Source organism: Salmo trutta, chromosome 39 (assembly GCF_901001165.1).
Source record: "Salmo trutta chromosome 39, fSalTru1.1, whole genome shotgun sequence".
Classification (NCBI taxonomy): domain Eukaryota; kingdom Metazoa; phylum Chordata; class Actinopteri; order Salmoniformes; family Salmonidae; genus Salmo; species Salmo trutta.
In genome coordinates, this window is record NC_042995.1 from 13,779,356 (window position 1) to 13,797,528 (window position 18,173).

At 45.3% G+C, this 18,173-nt stretch overlaps 1 protein-coding gene across 3 annotated transcripts in view; it reads left to right on the plus strand.

Moving 5' to 3' along the window:
- The window catches only part of LOC115179763 (bile salt export pump), a 24,858-nt gene extending 9,367 nt beyond the window's left edge, over positions 1 to 15,491 (plus strand). Inside the window, exons 1-29 of one of the 3 annotated variants that reach the window (XM_029741496.1) lie at positions 2,552 to 2,669; positions 2,853 to 2,935; positions 3,047 to 3,065; positions 3,481 to 3,510; positions 3,589 to 3,640; positions 4,122 to 4,384; positions 4,886 to 4,973; positions 5,069 to 5,202; positions 5,708 to 5,879; positions 6,204 to 6,328; positions 6,801 to 6,975; positions 7,154 to 7,267; positions 7,390 to 7,500; positions 7,617 to 7,742; positions 7,942 to 8,145; positions 8,576 to 8,746; positions 9,000 to 9,201; positions 9,373 to 9,439; positions 9,631 to 9,718; positions 9,950 to 10,123; positions 10,213 to 10,317; positions 11,760 to 11,921; positions 12,134 to 12,337; positions 12,778 to 13,019; positions 13,215 to 13,371; positions 13,455 to 13,652; positions 13,795 to 14,001; positions 14,373 to 14,519; positions 14,833 to 15,491. In XM_029741496.1, coding sequence (XP_029597356.1) covers positions 2,863 to 2,935; positions 3,047 to 3,065; positions 3,481 to 3,510; positions 3,589 to 3,640; positions 4,122 to 4,384; positions 4,886 to 4,973; positions 5,069 to 5,202; positions 5,708 to 5,879; positions 6,204 to 6,328; positions 6,801 to 6,975; positions 7,154 to 7,267; positions 7,390 to 7,500; positions 7,617 to 7,742; positions 7,942 to 8,145; positions 8,576 to 8,746; positions 9,000 to 9,201; positions 9,373 to 9,439; positions 9,631 to 9,718; positions 9,950 to 10,123; positions 10,213 to 10,317; positions 11,760 to 11,921; positions 12,134 to 12,337; positions 12,778 to 13,019; positions 13,215 to 13,371; positions 13,455 to 13,652; positions 13,795 to 14,001; positions 14,373 to 14,519; positions 14,833 to 15,033 — 4,011 coding nt within the window. In that variant the 5' untranslated portion in view covers positions 2,552 to 2,669; positions 2,853 to 2,862 and the 3' untranslated portion in view covers positions 15,034 to 15,491. Of the gene's footprint in view, positions 1 to 2,551; positions 2,702 to 2,852; positions 2,936 to 3,046; positions 3,066 to 3,480; positions 3,511 to 3,588; positions 3,641 to 4,121; positions 4,385 to 4,885; positions 4,974 to 5,068; positions 5,203 to 5,707; positions 5,880 to 6,203; positions 6,329 to 6,800; positions 6,976 to 7,153; positions 7,268 to 7,389; positions 7,501 to 7,616; positions 7,743 to 7,941; positions 8,146 to 8,575; positions 8,747 to 8,999; positions 9,202 to 9,372; positions 9,440 to 9,630; positions 9,719 to 9,949; positions 10,124 to 10,212; positions 10,318 to 11,759; positions 11,922 to 12,133; positions 12,338 to 12,777; positions 13,020 to 13,214; positions 13,372 to 13,454; positions 13,653 to 13,794; positions 14,002 to 14,372; positions 14,520 to 14,832 lie in introns of those variants that run through there. The other 2 variants (XM_029741497.1, XM_029741495.1) reach the window with 2 other exon arrangements.
- Positions 15,492 to 18,173: the final 2,682 nt, after the last annotated feature.

An 18,173-nucleotide genomic window follows, 5' to 3' on the forward strand; every position in this document is an offset into this window, starting at 1 on the left:
CCTGCAGACCGCGGAGGCCCTGTTCACTCACGTCTTCCGGCACTATGGGGTGCCCGAGGACATCGTATCTGATCGGGGTCCCCAGTTTACATCCAGGGTATGGAAATCGTTTATGGAGAGGCTGGGGGTCTCGGTCAGCCTGACCTCGGGGTTCCACCCCGAGAGTAATGGGCAGGTAGAGCGCATCAACCAGGATGTGGGCAGGTTCCTGCGGTCGTATTGCCAGGACCGGCCAGGGGAGTGGGCGCAGTTCGTGCCATGGGCTGAGATGGCCCAGAACTCTCAGCGCCACTCCTCCACTAATCTGTCACCCTTCTAGGTGGTGCTGGGTTATCAGCCGGTCCTGGTGCCATGGCAACAGAGCCAGACAGAGGCTCCTGCGGTGGAGGCATGGGTGAAGCGCTCTCAGGAGACCTGGAGCACGGTCCAGGAATGTTTAAGGAGGGCGAGCGAACGGCACAAGGAGAGCGCTGACCGCCACCGCAGTGACGCCCCCGTGTTTAACCCGGGGGATAGAGTCTGGCTCTCGACCCGGAACCTGCCTCTCCGCCTGCCCTGCCGGAAGCTGGGTCCGCGGTTTGTGGGGCCGTTCAAAGTCCTGAGGAGGATAAACGAGGTGTGTTACAGGTTACAACTTCCTTCGTATTACCGTATTAACCCCTCGTTTCATGTGTCTCTCCTCAGGCCGGTGGTAGCTGGTCCGCTGCAGGACAGTGAGGTGCTGGAGGCCCCCCCGCCCCCCCTGGACATCGGGGGGAGCCCGGCGTACACAGTCCGAGCCATCCTGGACTCCCGACGTCGGGTAGGGGGCCTGCAGTACCTCGTGGACTGGGAGGGGTACGGTCCGGAGGAGAGGTGCTGGGTTCCGGCGGCGGACGTTCTGGACCCCTCTATGCTGCTGGACTTCCACCGTCGCCGACCGGATCGGCCGGCGCCTCGCCCTCCGGGCCGTCCCCGAGGCCGGCGTCGGCGCGCGGCTGGAGCCGCGCGTCAGGGGAGGGGTACTGTCACAGGTTCCAACGAGAGTGGCGCCCCTCCTCGGTCGGGCGGCGCTCGGCGGTCGTCGTCGCCGGCCTATTAGCTGCCACCGATCATTGTTTCTGTGTCGTTTAGTTTTGTCTGTCTGTTCCGCACCTGTTTTGTGTATGTCATTAGTGGGGACTTATTTAATGTGTGTTTTTCAGTTGGGATTTTGTGCGGGATTGTTTATTGTCTACATTGTGTTACCGACAGTTTTGTCGAGCGATTTACCGGCTGCGCTCCTTGCGCATTGTAATTATAGTTTGTGTTTTATGGGCGCAGTTCAAAATACTGGAACTTTGTATAGCGCCCTGTGTTTTTCGGCGTTTGTGTGTGTCAGTTATATTAAAAGACACTCACCTCCAGCACCTCTGTCTCCTGCATTTGATTCCGCCTATCCGCCAGTCCAAATCAGTCGTGACAATTTGAGTACCATCCAAGCTAGTGATTACAAAAGTGTTTCTAACTGAGAGTTTAGACCTAGAAAAAAACATGACATTTGTTTTCTTAGCGTTTAAAACAAGTTTAAGCTGTAAAAGAGACCCCTGAAGTATCCTAAAATCAGACTCCAACTGCATTAAAGCTTGGTCCGCTGTTGGAGCAATAGAGTACATCACTGTGTCATCTGCATATAAATGGAATTTACAATATCTGACATCATCACCAATGTTGTTTATATAAAGTGAGAACAATAGTGGGCCAATTATTGAACCCTGAGGGACCCCTTTAAGTAACTGTAAGGAGTCAGACTTGACCCCGTCGACCATGACGGCCTGAGTTCTATCTTTAAGATAGTCATAAAACCATCGGCAGGCATCCGTGCCCACTCCTATAGATGACAGCTTACTCAAAAGGATAGCATGGTCTACAGTGTCAAAAGCTTTTGACAAATCTACAAACAACGCAGCACAGTGCTTTCTATCATCTAAGGCATTTGCAATATCATTTACAACAAGCATAGTGGCCGATGTGGTACTGTGTTTAGATCTAAAACCAGATTGATTGGTGCTAAGAATACTGTTAGCAGAAAGAAAAGACTGTAACTGTTTGTTGACTATAGATTGTAGGATCTTTGCCAGACAAGGGAGCCTAGAGTTGGGTCGATAGTTATCCAAATCACTACCGTCACCTCCCTTATGTAATGGCAGAACAAAAGCTGCTTTCCACACCTTAGGGATATTTCCTGTGCTTAATGTTAGATTAAAAATGTGTGTCACTGAACCAGCAATGATAGGTGCAGCACACTTAAGTAAGAACGGGTCTAAATTGTCAGCGCCTAAGGATTTCTTAGTGTCAATGGCACACAGGGCAGCTTGAACCTCTGCTTCGGTTATTTTCTGGAAACTAAAAACAGGGTTACCATTTTTCAGAGTAACGGTTGAAAAGCAAGACGAAAAATCAACTAACTGGCCAGTGCCACAATGGCCACTTTTCCATTCAAATAAAAAACCAGCAGAGATGAAATGCTTATTAAAAGCATCACAAATATCATTTTTTTCACTTAGGATACAGGAATCTGAGGTAATTTGCCACCACTGTCTGTCTCTACAGACAGACAGTGGTGGCACCGGCTGTCAGGTGGACTCGGCAGCACGTCTTAGTACGGACTGGAGCCCAGTAGTGTACTGTACAGTTGGATCAACTATAATGTAAAGAAGCAGAATCCAACAAGGGTTTTGGTGTAAAGAGGAGATACGTCGTTTTTTATTGGATTTGGGAAACAGCAACTTGGTAGGTATCTCAGTGATAATACAATACATTTCAATCGGGATGTATTTTGGCTTTGTAATTCATTTTTATTATATATTTTTCCTCTTATAAATGTATTGTAGACAGTCCAGGATGCCTGGTGGATCAGTGAAGTTACACAGCATCAAAAAGCTGGGAGAAGAAAACAATGGTTTTGATGATGAAGGTACACCTGCATGAATGTGATTATGTTCAATGCATGATTTTGATGTCATTTTCCTGACATGAACAATGCTTTAGAAAATTGTAATATCTCATTATCATCTTTTTATTACAGATCCTAATGATGCATACATGTAAGTGCATCTTCCTCAGATAAAAAAAACAAACAGTTGTCATGACTTATATTCTGTGTGATTTGTGTTCTTGTTGGTAAAATTGATAAATTAAACAAAATAAGTTTATGGAATTTTTTATTTAACTAGGCAAGTCAGTTAAGAACAAATTCTTATTTACAATGACGGCCTACCCTGGCCAAACCCGGACGATGCTGGGATAATTGTGCGCCGCCCTATGGGACTCCCAATCACAGCCGGTTGTGATACAGCCTGGAATCAAACCAGGGTCTGTAGTGACGCCTCTAGCACTGAGATGCAGTGCCTTAGACCATTGCGCCACTCCGGGAGCCCATTTCTTATCATGCTTCTCAGAATTGTGACACATAAAAACAAGGTCACATTTAATAGTATGTTATTTTTTTCTCCGCTGCAGGATGATGGGGAACTCGAAACAGGACATAAAGTAAGTCCCTCATCTCTCCTTACATTATTCCCCCTCATGTCCTGTAGGCTTTGACTGTTTTCTCTGTGATTGTCCCAGGTCTCCAAACAAGAAGAATGAAGCTGCTATCAGGATTGGCTTCTTTCAGCTGGTAAAGTATTTTATTTGCGTTTCTTTTCATAGAGGTTAAAGAAAACAGTGTCTAACTCTATGCTTCCTTCAGTGAATTCACTGTGCGGTTGTGTAGTGTAGTGTGAAGGTCACATGAAGACGTTATTATTTTATCTCATGTGTGGGAGAGCTAGTTCATAACTCTTGTACGTAAAAACTTTAAACCACAACTGGACTGGAAATCTTCAGAAACGGGTACAAGAATGGTAGGTACAATATGAGAATGGAGCATCATGGGCCAGACTCATCACACACAGGGAGGTTCCCATGGGATGCCTTTGTTGTGGCAATGACGATATTAAAATCTACATGGTTACAGTGGTTAAAGCATGCATATTTTGTCCAGGTAGTACATTCTGAGATGGTAGGTCAGATTATCAGAACACCTGTTGTGATGACTGACCCATTGGTTGGTTGTGTGTGTGTTTGTGTGTGTTCGGTGTGTGTGTGTGTATTTGCAGTTCCGTTTCGCCACTTGCCGGGAGACCCTGATGATGGTGGGGGGAAGTGTGTGTGCCTTCCTCCATGGTTCCGCCCAGCCTCTCATGCTGCTGGTGTTCGGGATGCTCACCGACACCTTCATTGAGTACGACATCGAGTTACAGGAGCTCTTGGACCCCAGGAAGGAATGTATCAACAACACCATACAGTGGAAGAACCAGTCAGTATGGACAGACTGGCTGGACAGCAATAACACTGATAAGATGAAGAATTTAACATGTGGGTAAGTCCTATTCGTTGCTGCGCACAAGAGTAGGACGTTGCTGTACATGGAATTTCTATATAAAGGATTAAGGATAGAAAGATGTATTTTATTTGACAACTATAGTAGCCTACTGTCATGGGCAGGTTAAACAGGGAAAATGGTCTCTTTATGTATTTTAGGGTAAGGTTCGGGTCTTCTTGATGTCTCAAGCTGTTGACTTTTGTAATTTGTGTACAGATGTAGACTCTTAATTTGATCACACTATTGCAGGAAACTTCCCTGCGATGCATGACATGTAAAACTTGTAGTGTATTCAAGGTTTAATAAGGCTGGTTGTAATTCCACTTTGAAATGTCAGACTTGATTTTCCCTTACAAAAAATTGATCAACTCCTACAAAAATGTCAATTAATTATAATCCACATAATAATTCTCATTCCCTGCAGCTGCAGGATTATTTTCCTGCTTTAGCAAACTGGCTAAAATTAAGATCCTACATCTGTATGACACTCATTTTCAGGCTTCTGGACATTGAGTATGAGATGACCAATTTTGCCTACTATTACGTTGCCATTGGATGTGCAGTTTTCTTGCTAGGATACCTTCAAGTAAGTATATAGTTTGCATCAGCATAATGAGTTCAAGCAGTTTGATGACAGAGCGCTAGATCTTGATTGCTTTGAATGCCTTATTTCTCTTTTAGATCTCGTTGTGGGTGACGTCTGCAGCGCGACAGATCCAGATCATCAGAAAGACGTACTTCAGGAAGGTGATGAGGATGGAGATTGGCTGGTTCGACTGCAACTCGACTGGAGAGTTAAACACACGCATGTCAGAGTAAGAGAAAAACACAGACCAAATTCCCCTGTTAGGTTTTAATAGAAAAAGTTCTGGGAACGTTTTGCATTTGTTATCATGCTTAGGACCAGTACAGATGTAGGATCTTAATTTGATCATTCTTTTGTTGCTGAGAATTTTCCTGCACAGCAGGAAATGTAAAGTTGTAGTGTATTTGAGTTTTAGAAAGAACTGTTAGGGAAATTCTGCTGTTCTATAAAGTATAAAGGTGCTCGGATCCAATAATTTTGTTCCCTGGTTGGGTGTTGAAATGTCAGACTTTATTTGCCCTAACAAAACATGTATTAATCCCTACAAAAATGTCCATTAATTATGGTCCACATAATAACACACATTTCCTGTTGCTGCAGGATTATTTTTCTGCTTTAGCAAACTGGCCCAAATTAAGAATATACATCTGTAGTTGTTCTTGAACTTGACCTGACCTGGAAAAACGTTAATGACTCTCATGACTCTGTCTGTGGTGTGCTCCGCTATTTCACAGTGACATCAACAAGATCAATGACGCCATTGCGGATCAAGTGAGCATCTTTATCCAGCGCTTCACCACCTTCGTGTGCGGTTTTGCGATGGGCTTTGTGAAGGGATGGAAGTTAACGCTCGTCATCATCGCAGCCAGCCCTCTAATTGGAGTCGGGGCCGCCCTCATGGCTCTGGTAGGATGGTCAACGTCAACCAATGTGGTCGCTTCCTGTCCCAATAAACTGAAATGGTCCCTTTCCTTCCTTCCTTCCCTCCTCTCCGTTTAACTCTGTTAGGAATGGATAGATGAAAGCAATTTACTAGTGGTCACTTCGTAAAGGAGACAATGAAAGTTAAAGGCGACAAGGAAAGCTCATTTATGAGTATTAGGAATAGGCCTATGATTTACATTGTTAATTTACTATGTGTCGATTCTCATTGAGCTCCATTGAGGTGGGAGTTAGTTAGTGTAATGTACTGACTGCACCTATCGACTTACCTCCTCTGCTCTCGTCTAGTTTGTGGCCAAGCTGACAGGTCAGGAGCTGCAGGCCTATGCTAAGGCTGGAGCCGTGGCCGACGAGGTACTCACCTCTATCAGAACAGTGGCTGCTTTCGGAGGAGAGCTAAAGGAAGTGGAAAGGTAATATAATAACATGACAGAAACTGACCCAACAATTTCTCCTTTAGTTATTTGCTGAATTTGTAAGTGTCAATACTCACCTGCCAAATTTGACATTCTTTCCATTGATCAACCTCACTATATACTGTTTAATTCTTTTAATTGTTTTCTCCTTAAGGTGCAACTAGTAGCACCACTTTACATATTATATTGAGTGCTGGGCCTCTATCCCAGTTTAAAGGGACGCTCCAGAACTTTTGTATAATTTCAGCAAGTATTTCTGAAAGTAGTGCTTACGAGCCAAAACGGGTCCCTGTTTTTTGTGTACTACGTCATCCAATTGTGTAATTCCAATCCTGCAAAAAAATCACAATTGTTTGTTGGAATACGTATGATATGTTACGAATCCATTTCGTATGAGATGTTACGATTTTGGTGTGCTTAAGATCCCGGATTGCATCTCTAACGCTCTGTCCCTTTCTCTCTCTCCCAGGTATGACAAGAACCTGATCTCAGCTCAGCGTTGGGGCATCAGGAAGGGCCTGATCATGGGCTTCTTCACAGGCTACATGTGGTTTATCATCTTCCTGTGTTACGCCCTGGCCTTCTGGTATGGATCCAGCCTAGTGGTGGACACACAGGAGTACAGCCCCGGAACACTGTTACAGGTACTATTTTGTAACCATACGGCCAACACCATAAAGGTATACTTTATTAAGAGTCCGTACGTAGTTCAGCTACTGACTGTGAATCAAATGTCTTTGGTTTATGAATGAATAATAAACAGTAAGAGCTTAAAAAAGAATGATCACCTCATCCTCTGCACTGTCTTGTCTGTCATCGCAGGTTTTCTTTGGTGTGCTGATAGCAGCCCTGAACTTAGGGCAGGCATCTCCATGTCTGGAGGCATTTGCTGCAGGAAGAGGAGCTGCTACCATCATCTTTGAGACCATCGACAGGGTGGGAATCTCAACATTGTTGGAGAATTTCATTGAGCATTCCATTTACTGTGTGTGCACGCTCACTTTAAACAGCCCTGGTGGTTAACACTGCCGTTTGTCTGGCTGTGTCACTGTGCCTAGGAGCCGGACATCGACTGCCTTTCAGAAGCATGTTACAAACTGGACAAGGTCAAAGGGGACATTGAGTTCCATAACGTCACTTTTCACTACCCTTCCAGACCTGAAGTCGTGGTACTGTGGCTTTGTATTTCCTATAAGGACGACATGCATCTGATTATTGTATCGCAGGGCGATCATGGAATATTTCCTTGAAGATGCAGTCTGTCATTTACTTTGTGCCGTGTCAGATTCTGGACAAGCTGAGTGTAGCAGTGAATTCTGGCGAGACGACCGCCTTTGTGGGGCCCAGTGGAGCTGGGAAGAGTACCGCCGTGCAGCTCATCCAACGCTTCTACGACCCCAAGGAGGGCATGGTATGTTATCTTCCCTGATATATATTTAACATGATGTAACACATTAGTAAAATAATACTACTTTTATCAGTACAAAAGTGCACCTCCACTAAAGTCTATCACTGAGAGAGTCTTTAGAGGAAATAGTGTAGAGACATTGTAAATGTCCCATTTTTCTCCCTCCCATTCCATCTTTCTCCTTGTTTATGCCTCGTCTCAGGTGACCTTGGATGGCCATGACATCAGAGGCCTGAACATCCAATGGCTACGTTCGTTGATGGGCATCGTGGAGCAGGAGCCCGTGCTGTTCGCCACAACCATCGCCGAGAACATCCGCTACGGTCGCCCCGGAGTCACCCTGGATGACATCATCCACGCCACCAAGGAGGCTAATGCCTACAACTTTATCATGGACCTACCACAGGTGAGGTTGACAGCATTTAGCGTGCTACACATTGAGGGCTAGTGTAACCGGTGTGAAATGGCTAGCTAGTTAGCGGGGCGGGTGCTAATAGCGTTTCAATCGGTGACGTCACTCGCTCTGAGACCTTGAAGTAGTTGTTTTGCGGCTTTTATGGAGCGATGGGTAACGATGCTTCGAGGGTGTCAGTTGTGGATGTGGGCAGAGGGTCCCTGGTTCAAGCCCAGGTAGGGGCGAGGAGAGGGACGGAAGGAAAACTGTTACACTAACATGACAACCCACATGACAACCCACACGACTTATTTGTGACTTTTGTCGCCAGTGTTTTTTAAAAGCTTAAAAACGTTAAACATTACTGACTCAACATCTACTGTCTACTGTCTATCTACTGTCACATGGCCTTTCAGTTAAAGACTTGTGATTGGTGCAACAGAAATTTGACACGCTGGTGGGAGAGGGCGGAGGTCAGATGAGTGGCGGTCAGAAGCAGCGCATCGCCATCGCCCGGGCCCTGGTCAGGAACCCCCGGATCCTACTGCTGGACATGGCCACCTCCGCTCTGGACAATGAGAGTGAGGCTGTGGTACAGGAGGCACTGGACAAAGTGAGTGGTTCCATCCCAAATAGCACCCTATTCCCTAAACACAACAGGAAGAGACCACGAAGTGTCTCTGCTAGGATCAATTAATTATAGTAATAATAGTTAGGATAACCCTGATGATAGATTGTGTTCGTATATCATATTTCATACAACATGATCAAACCTAAGTACGTGACAAATGGTAGAAAAACTATTATGAAATAATCATATTTACAATAGCCAGGTAGGATAACGGTCTCATGTTTATCTCCTATAAGTAAGCAATGGTCGCACCACCATCTCCATAGCCCATCGCCTATCCACCATTAAGAACGCGGACGTGATCGTGGGCTACGAGCATGGGCGGGCGGTGGAGAGGGGCAAGCATGATGAGCTGCTGGAGAGGAAGGGTGTTTACTTCACTCTGGTCACCCTACAAAGCCAAGGAGACAAGGCTCTCAACCAGAAGGCCAGACAGAGTAGGTCTCTATGAGATCAATGCATCCCCATCCAAAATTCTAAAGTTGACTTGCACACACTTTTGTCAACATAAAAAGCATTAAGAGAGAAATGAATGTGCAGGAACACTTTTAACAAAACATTTCTTATAACAATTTGTATAATAACCTCCCTCCTTTTGCCTGTGTCAGTGGCGGGCAACGACGAGCCAGAGCAGAAGAGTTTATCCAGGGCCGGGAGTTACAGGGCCAGTCTCAGGTACTGTAGAACTACATCTCTCATGATGCACTTCACATCCTTTTCACAAGGCCTCACTCATATCTGGTTACAGTGAATCCGACACACATCTGGGTGAAGCACGGCAGACATTTTGTGCCAGAATGCTGACTGATGGTGTCATTTTGCATCTCGGTAGTGCATTGACTTGGTGCTTGTCTGTTGTTGTGCAGAGCCTCTATCAGGAAGAGGACCCGCTCACAGCTGTCCAACCTCATTCCAGAAGCAGAATCCTTCATATCTCAGGCAGACGCAGGCAAGGTCTGTGTGTGTGTGTGTGTGTGTGTGTGTGTGTGTGTGTGTGTGTGTGTGTGTGTGTGTGTGTGTGTGTGTGTGTGTGTGTGTGAAGGAGGTTGGTATGGGAGTCATCAAACGGAGTTACTTGCCACTTACCCTTTCCAGGTAATCTACAGATTACATGTGTGCATCTGTTATGCATGTATCCATAGTCCATACACGTGTGTGTGTATATATATGTCTTAATGTGTCCAGAGTGCCTTTGTGGAGGAGGAAGAGGTGGAGGAGCATGTTGAGCCTGCTCCAGTGACCAGGATCCTGAAGTACAATGCCCCTGAGTGGCCCTACATGCTGTTTGGAACCATCGGAGCTGCTGTCAACGGAGGAGTCAACCCAGTGTACTCCCTGCTCTTCAGTCAGATTCTGGCGGTAAGGTGGAGGGGTCTAGTATTGACCAAGACAGTCTTCATTGAATATTGGTTCATTAGCTTAATCAGTGTATGTGTGTGTTCCTGTAGACATTCTCCATACCAGACCCAGAGGCTCAGAGGAGGGAGATCAATGGTATCTGCATGTTCTTTGTGCTGGTCGGAGTGACTTCCTTCATCACCCAGATGCTCCAAGTACATGTCCCTCCCTCCCTCCCTCCCTCCCATCCTTTATGTTCACCTTTCTTAACCTGTCTGGGAACCTGGGACGTTTGCGTCCCACCCTAGTCAACAGCCAGTGGAATCGCGTCGCGCGAAATACAAATACCTCATAAATGCTATAACTTCAATTTCTCAAACATATGACTATTTTACACCATTTTATAGATACACCTCTCCTGAATCGAACCACGTTGTCCGATTTCAAAAAGGCTTTACAGCAAAAGCAAAACATTAGATTATGTCAGGAGAGTACCCTGCCAAAAATAATCACACTGCCATTTTCAAAGCAACTAGCATGCATCACAAATACCCAAAACACAGCTAAATGCAGCACTAAACTTTGATTGGTAAATTATAATATTGTCATTCGAAGAATTATAGATTAACATCTCGTGAATGCAACCGCATTGCCAGATTTAAAAATAACTTTACTGGGAAATCACACTTTGCAATAAACGAGGTGCTATGCTCAGAAAAATAGGCTAGGCGATACAGGTTAGCGCCATCTTGGAGTCATCTAAAATCAAATATACCATTGTAAATATTCACTTACCTTTGATTATCTTCATCAGAAGGCACTTCCATGAATCCCAGGTCCACAACAAATGTAGTTTTGTTCGAAAAAGTTAATAATTTATGTCCCAATAGCTCCTTCTTGTTAGCGCGTTCCGAAGGCTACTCATACTGTACGAGGCGCGCGGGATTTGTCGTCACGAATGTGCAAAAAATATATATTTACGTTCGTTCAAACATGTCAAACGGTGTATAACATAAATCTTTAGGGCCTTTTTCAATCAGAGCTTCAATAATATTCAAGGCGGACGATTGCATTGTCTTACTAAACGTTTCGGAATGAGAGGGTACCCACGGGCGCCCGCATCATAGTAGTAATGGCCCTCCCCCTATGACCAACTTTCCAGGCCTCTCGTTCGGTCAGTTTCTACCGGAGAAGACTCAAACCACTTTGTAAAGACTGTTGACATCTAGTGGAAGCCTTAGGAAGTGAATCTTAACTCACAGTGTGTTTCATAGGCAAAGTGTTGAAGGTGATTCCACAAATCAGATTTCAACTTCCTGCATGGAATCTTCTCAGGTTTTGGCCTGCCATATGAGTTCTGTTATACTCACAGACACCATTCAAACAGTTTTAGAAACTTTAGAGTGTTTTCTATCCAAATCTACTAATTATATGCATATTCTAGTTACTGGGCAGGAGTAGTAACCAGATTAAATTGGGTACATTTTTTATCCGGCCGTGCAAATACTGCCCCCTAGCCCCAACAGGTTTTAATCTTCACATCAACCGGATCCTTTCTCCTGCTTCTCTAAACTCTGTGAAAAGAGCAGCCTATTTCTCTGTGTTTTTGTCATTCATTTCCCTTAACCTGATCTGATTGTTTCGGTGTCTCCACCAGGGCTATGCCTTCTCTAAGTCTGGGGAGCTGCTGACAAGGCGCTTGAGGAGGATGGGTTTCCACGCCATGTTGGGTCAGGAGGTGGGCTGGTTCGATGACCACAGGAACAGCCCCGGGGCTCTGACCACACGGCTGGCCACTGACGCCTCCCAGGTCCAAGGGGTGAGTATGGACCTCATACAGTCCTCATATAGGGCAGTTACCAGACCCCAGACCAAATAGTATTAGTGTCTTTCAAATACTTGATTTAATGGAGTGCTATGGAACTAATGCAGCAGACTCAAAAGAAAACCTCACCCATCTGGCATTCTGGGTAAATAACCTATTCCGAACCCAAATTGATTGATTGATACCACTCCCTCGCCCTCTCCTAGGCCACTGGCTCTCAGATCGGCATGATCGTTAACTCTCTGACCAACATTGGTGTTGCCGTCATCATTTCCTTCTACTTCAGCTGGAAGCTCAGCCTGGTCATCCTGTGCTTCCTGCCATTCCTGGCTTTGTCCGGAGGCTTCCAGGCTAAGATGCTCACTGGCTTCGCCAAGCAGGACAAACAGGCCATGGAGGATGCAGGACGGGTAGGCTACAGTACTCCACTGACTCACTGGCCAGGGCTGTTTGTAACACAGGCTGGAGTCACATAGTGCTACTGTGACTGGAAGTGAATTGTCATTGAAGCAAGGTTGTACACTAACTTCTCACATTAGTTGTCAATACGTTATCAACATCTTCTCGAAAGCTTCTGTTAGGGTCATTCAAGCAAAGTCACTACCACAGAACTTCGATTGTGTCATAGTCTAAGATATTTCAGCCTGTAACTATTGTAATGTATGTTATAGACATCAGGTGAGCGCTTCCTGAAACCTCGTCACAGTAAACACACTGGAGAGCTTATCTTACAGTGTGGTAGAGATAATGCGTATAGTTCCTGTACTGTAGACAGTTCCTACTTCCTGTTCTAGACTTCCAAGGTGGTAGTGGTGGGTGGTTGTGACATCTCTGTGGTATCTTTATGTAGATCTCTGGCGAGGCCCTGAACAACATCCGCACCATCGCGGGGCTGGGGAAGGAACAGAGCTTTGTGGAGATGTACGAGGCTCACCTGGAGGCTCCGTACCAGGCCGCCAAGCAGAAGGCCAACGTGTACGGCGCCTGCTACGGCTTCGCCCAGTGTGTCGTCTTCATGGCCAACAGTGCCTCCTACAGGTTTGGAGGGTACCTGGTGCGCCAGGAGGGCCTCCACTTCAGCCTGGTCTTCAGGTGAGAGAAACGGTCCTGCCTGTCTGTCCGTCTGCCTGTCTGCCTGTTTGCCTGTCTGCCTGCATATCTGTCAACAATATAAACAGACCATGAAATCACATTGTCCAAGATGTATTCCACCACCTTTCCACCGCCTTTGTTTATTCCTTTATATTAACCTGACTAAACCCCATTGTCTCTCTGTGATTGGTTCAGAGTGATCTCAGCCATAGTGACCAGTGGCACAGCGCTGGGCCGAGCCTCTTCCTACACCCCAGATTATGCCAAAGCCAAGATCTCAGCTGCCCGTTTTTTCCAGCTCCTCGACCGCGTGCCAAAGATCAGCGTCTACAGCAACGAGGGGGACAAATGGGTACATGTCACCCACGCACGCACACACAAACACGCACTCCCTCACTCTCTCTCTCTCTCACGCCCCCTCTCTCTCTCGTCCAGCCTGATTTCAAAGGGAACTTAGAGTTCATTGACTGTAAGTTCACGTACCCGACCCGGCCAGACATCCAGGTGCTGAACGGCCTCAATGTGTCGGTAAAGCCCGGCCAGACTCTGGCCTTCGTGGGCAGCAGCGGCTGTGGGAAGAGCACCAGCGTCCAGCTACTAGAGAGATTCTATGACCCCGACCAGGGCAAAGTGGTGAGTCCTCAGTTTCTCTCAGCAGCACGCAATATCCCCATATATGTCTCTAGAGGTATAAAGACTGTAAGACAATGGGGGTATCCTGGGAGCTGGATTAGTTCACAGGATAGTTGACTGGATTTTCCACGTTGCATTGCAGATTATTGATGGCCATGACTCGACTCAGGTCAACGTCTCGTACCTGCGCTCCAAGATCGGCATCGTATCCCAGGAGCCCATTCTGTTTGACTGCAGCATCGGAGACAACATCAAGTACGGAGACAACCTGCGCGAAGTCAGCATGAATGACATCATCTCCGCATCCAAGAAAGCCCAGCTCCACGACTTTGTCATGACACTACCTGAGGTAATGCTGCTGTAAGTGTACTAACTTAAAACAACACTGTCAGTGTACTAACTTAAAACAACACGGTCAGTGTACTAACTTAAAACAACACTGTCAGTGTACTAACTTAAAACAACCCAAAATTGCCACTGAAGTTTGTAGCACCATTAGGAAGGAAACGCCAATGATTTAGATATGTCATTTAAGTCAGTTGTGGCCAGTTACTCTAACATCTTCGTTTCTATCAAAGATACTCGCAAACTAAGATCCAAATACAAATGTCCAGTTTTTGTGCCAAACTTCTAGTCACAAGAACTCTGTCACATTATACCCTGCATCTGTAGCCCTTTGTCTGACACAGTAGTCTTTAAAGTTTTAATTTCTCCCTTTAGAAATACGACACCAACGTGGGTTCCCAGGGCTCCCAGCTCTCTCGGGGACAGAAGCAGCGCATAGCAATCGCCAGGGCGATTATCCGCGACCCTAAGATCCTGCTACTGGACGAAGCCACTTCAGCCCTGGACACGGAGAGCGAGAAGGTAATGTCTCCATGACAACCGCCTGTCATCACCACAAGCAGTAGAAGAAGTCCTGAACCTGATAAGGATAGATTCAATTTATACAGATCTTTCAATTCCAAATAGCTTTAGAATTGATACGAGGCAAGGCAAGCATGCAATTTGCCTGAGCCTTAGGTCCATTTTATGAGGCAGAGGCAGTAATCAAGTAATCATGGTGAGTCATGGGTGATTGTGAAATCAGCTCAAAGCTTTGTGTGCGTGTGTGTGTGTGTGCGTGTGTGTGCGTGTGTGTGCGTGCGCGTGTGTGTGCATGCGCGTGCGTGCTTTACAGACGGTGCAAGAGGCGCTGGATAAAGCGAGGGAGGGCCGAACCTGCATCGTCATCGCCCACCGTCTCTCCACCATCCAGAACTCTGACATCATCGCCGTTATGTCCAGGGGCTTCGTCATCGAACAGGGACCACATGACCAGCTCATGGCTCTCAAAGGAGCCTATTACAAACTTGTCACCACCGGTGCACCAATCAGCTAACTCCTCAGGGTTCTAGGAGCCAAACCAGGAAATGCCTGTTCAGGTCATCACACCGGGTCATATAGTATTTATTCTGCAGAAGGAATCCTGTCAACCGTCACACATTCTTTCCTTTAATTGGTCATGCTGTGTATTCATTTGTTGTCGTTACATTTAAACAGAACTATGGCTGGTATGCATTCATTACTTGTATATACTGTGGTGTACAAAATTAAGGATTAGTTCAATTACTTTGTTGAGTACATGTATTCAAGGTGGGCTTTCAGGCGTTCATAATTCTGCTCTATTAATTGTCTTACGTTGACACAGGTCAGGGTTCAGTCTGAGACATACTGTAGGTCTGAGCGGCTACCTTTTATATTTGAATTTTTACTTTTCTGTAATTAACTGTATTGCATAAGAATACATTGAATCCTAATATCTACATTGAGGGTATAAAGTAACTGTTCACAATTGTCTACCATTTGTGCTGTGCTTACCATTATACATTTACAATTTTAAAATGTTTTGGATTTTAAATTGAACCTTTATTCTTTGAACCAAATATGGTGCATTTAAATTGCCTGCAGACGATAGTACATTCTACACAAGTTGATTTTCCTTAGTCAAATGTTAAGATAACAGACTCATTGAAGAGCCTGGGACAGACTAGTACTACAGACTAGTACTACAGACTAGTACTACAGTATTCTCTACATCAGGTCTTGTTGATGATTCCATGAATGACACTGCGACACGCTGACCTGAGACCAGGATGAGATTTGCTGCATCCGTCCATCAGTGGTAATGTGTGATCACACCGCTCTGACCTTATGGAATGGAGTCTTCATCAGTGCATCCCAGATTCCCAGCACCCAGACAGGGGTGAATTTGTATGCCGGCGAAGCAATATAATATTTCCTGACTCTCTGCTCACATTCCGTCCACTTAGAGGACACTGTTTTACTTTGTACCATGTAGCGTCAATACAATATCGATTGATACCGGCGCGTCTTAGACAGGTCCTGGAATCAAGTGTGGTGGTGAGTGTCTGGGTCTCTGTTGACTTAGTGGGTGAGAAGTGGGGCTTAACGTGCTCTAATAAGTCTTGCCCAGTATTGCCCAGTGCGGAAGGACTGAGTTTGAGCCGCGTGTGTGTTTTTAATCTCAAGTCATCAACCTCCACGATGTTATCCACTCGTAATGATGAGTCATCATCCCAGACCTTATTGGTGACCTACTGTAGCTCAGATTTGACGTCCTATACTGTCTCTGTCCTGCTAGTCCTATACTGTCTCTGTCCTACTAGTCCTATACTGTCTCTGTCCTGCTAGTCCTATACTGTCTCTGTCCTACTAGTCCTATACTGTCTCTGTCCTACTAGTCCTATACTGTCTCTGTCCTACTAGTCATATACTGTCTCTGTCCTGCTAGTCCTATACTGTCTCTGTCCTACTAGTCCTATACTGTCTCTGTCCTACTAGTCCTATACTGTCTCTGTCCTACTAGTCCTATACTGTCTCTGTCCTACTAGTCCTATACTGTCTCTGTCCTACTAGTCCTATAATGTCTCTGTCCTACTAGTCCTATACTGTCTCTCCTACTCTGCCTCTCCATCTGCCTCAGCCTCCACCCTGGTGAAAAGTCAAGCCTCAGAAGATTTAACACACCTACCATGTCATTACTACCAACTAGGTGGCAGGTAGCATAGCGGTTAAAGCGCTGGGCCAATAACCGAAAGGAACCTAGTTTGAATAAAGGTGAATAATCTGTTGACGGGCCCCTTGAGCAAGGCACTCAACCCTAATTGCTCCAGGGTCACCGTTGATAATGGCAGACCCTGTCTCAGGGAGAGTGGGATATGAGGAAAACACATTTCCAATTCACACATGTGTATTTGTACATGTGTGAAATAGGACAAATACAAGCACCCACCAAGATATTATTATTACCTACTGGGGGGGTTGAACAGTAAATGAGCTTGTATTAAACAGCGACAGTAAATGTGATTTAGAGACCGCTGTATTTCTAATGCTCCATCATCCATCGGTGACACAAGGGGCCTCAATGAGAATGAGGAACGGGGATCCAACTAATTCAAAGACTATAGGTAGGCCTGCTCCCAAATGGCCCTGTCAGTGATTGAAGTTGCTTTGGTATTGAATTAGATGCATTTAAAAAAAAATCTAAGACCATGTCCACGGTTGGAATTGGTTGGAGATGGAATTTGATTCACTTGGGAGTGAATTACATTAAACTTTAGTGGTAAACTCAGTGGCATTAGTTGACCACTTGGTGGCATTGTATTCTATTCTCTTCATAAGTATTATAGTGAACTGAATTGGTAACTTAGTAGCAGAGTGTTGACCATGAGTAGGAGCACAGTAGAATATATGCAGGATGGAGTACTGAACTGCGGAGGTAAGATACCCTGCTGAATTCTACCTGTTGTGTTGTCATGAACTAATAGTGTCATTTGGGTAGAGTCATTTGGTAAAAAAAAATAAACGATACAAAATTGTCAAGATTCTTTCATAAAGAGCATATGTTCAACTTCATAAAAAAAAAATGTCTCATTTCAAAAGGTTCAATTCAGAAAAATGACTATAGTGAAACAGATCACCTGCTTTGACACTATGATTTTACTATTTGACGTCCAATGTTTCTTTAAAAAAATATATTTTACTTATAAAGGAATAGTTTCACCGTTGTAAAAGGATTGTCCAGTTCACATAACAGGGTTGACCTTAAAATGAGAGACAAATGTAAATCACGTTAATGTCACGATTCCCACCGACAGTGGCGCCCCCTCCTGCTCGGGTGGCGCTCGGCGGTCGTCGTCACCGGCCTATTAGCTGCCACCGATTCCCTTTTTGGTTTTCCCTTTTTTTTGGTTTTGGGCACCTGTGTTCAGTTTAGTTAATTAGCGGGGCTATTTAATTTAGCTGGCCCGCTTCCGTATTGTGCGGGATTGTTTCTTGTCAGACGGCTTATGTTCGTGTCGGCGTTGTTTTACGCCAAATGTGTTTTCTCCCCTGTGTTTGGGAACATTTGTTTTTGTGTGAGTGTATATTAAAAACACCACTACCCTGTGTTCGCTGCATCCTGCGCCTCATTCCTCCTCCACGATTACCAAGCCGTAACAGTTAAATTAATTAGAA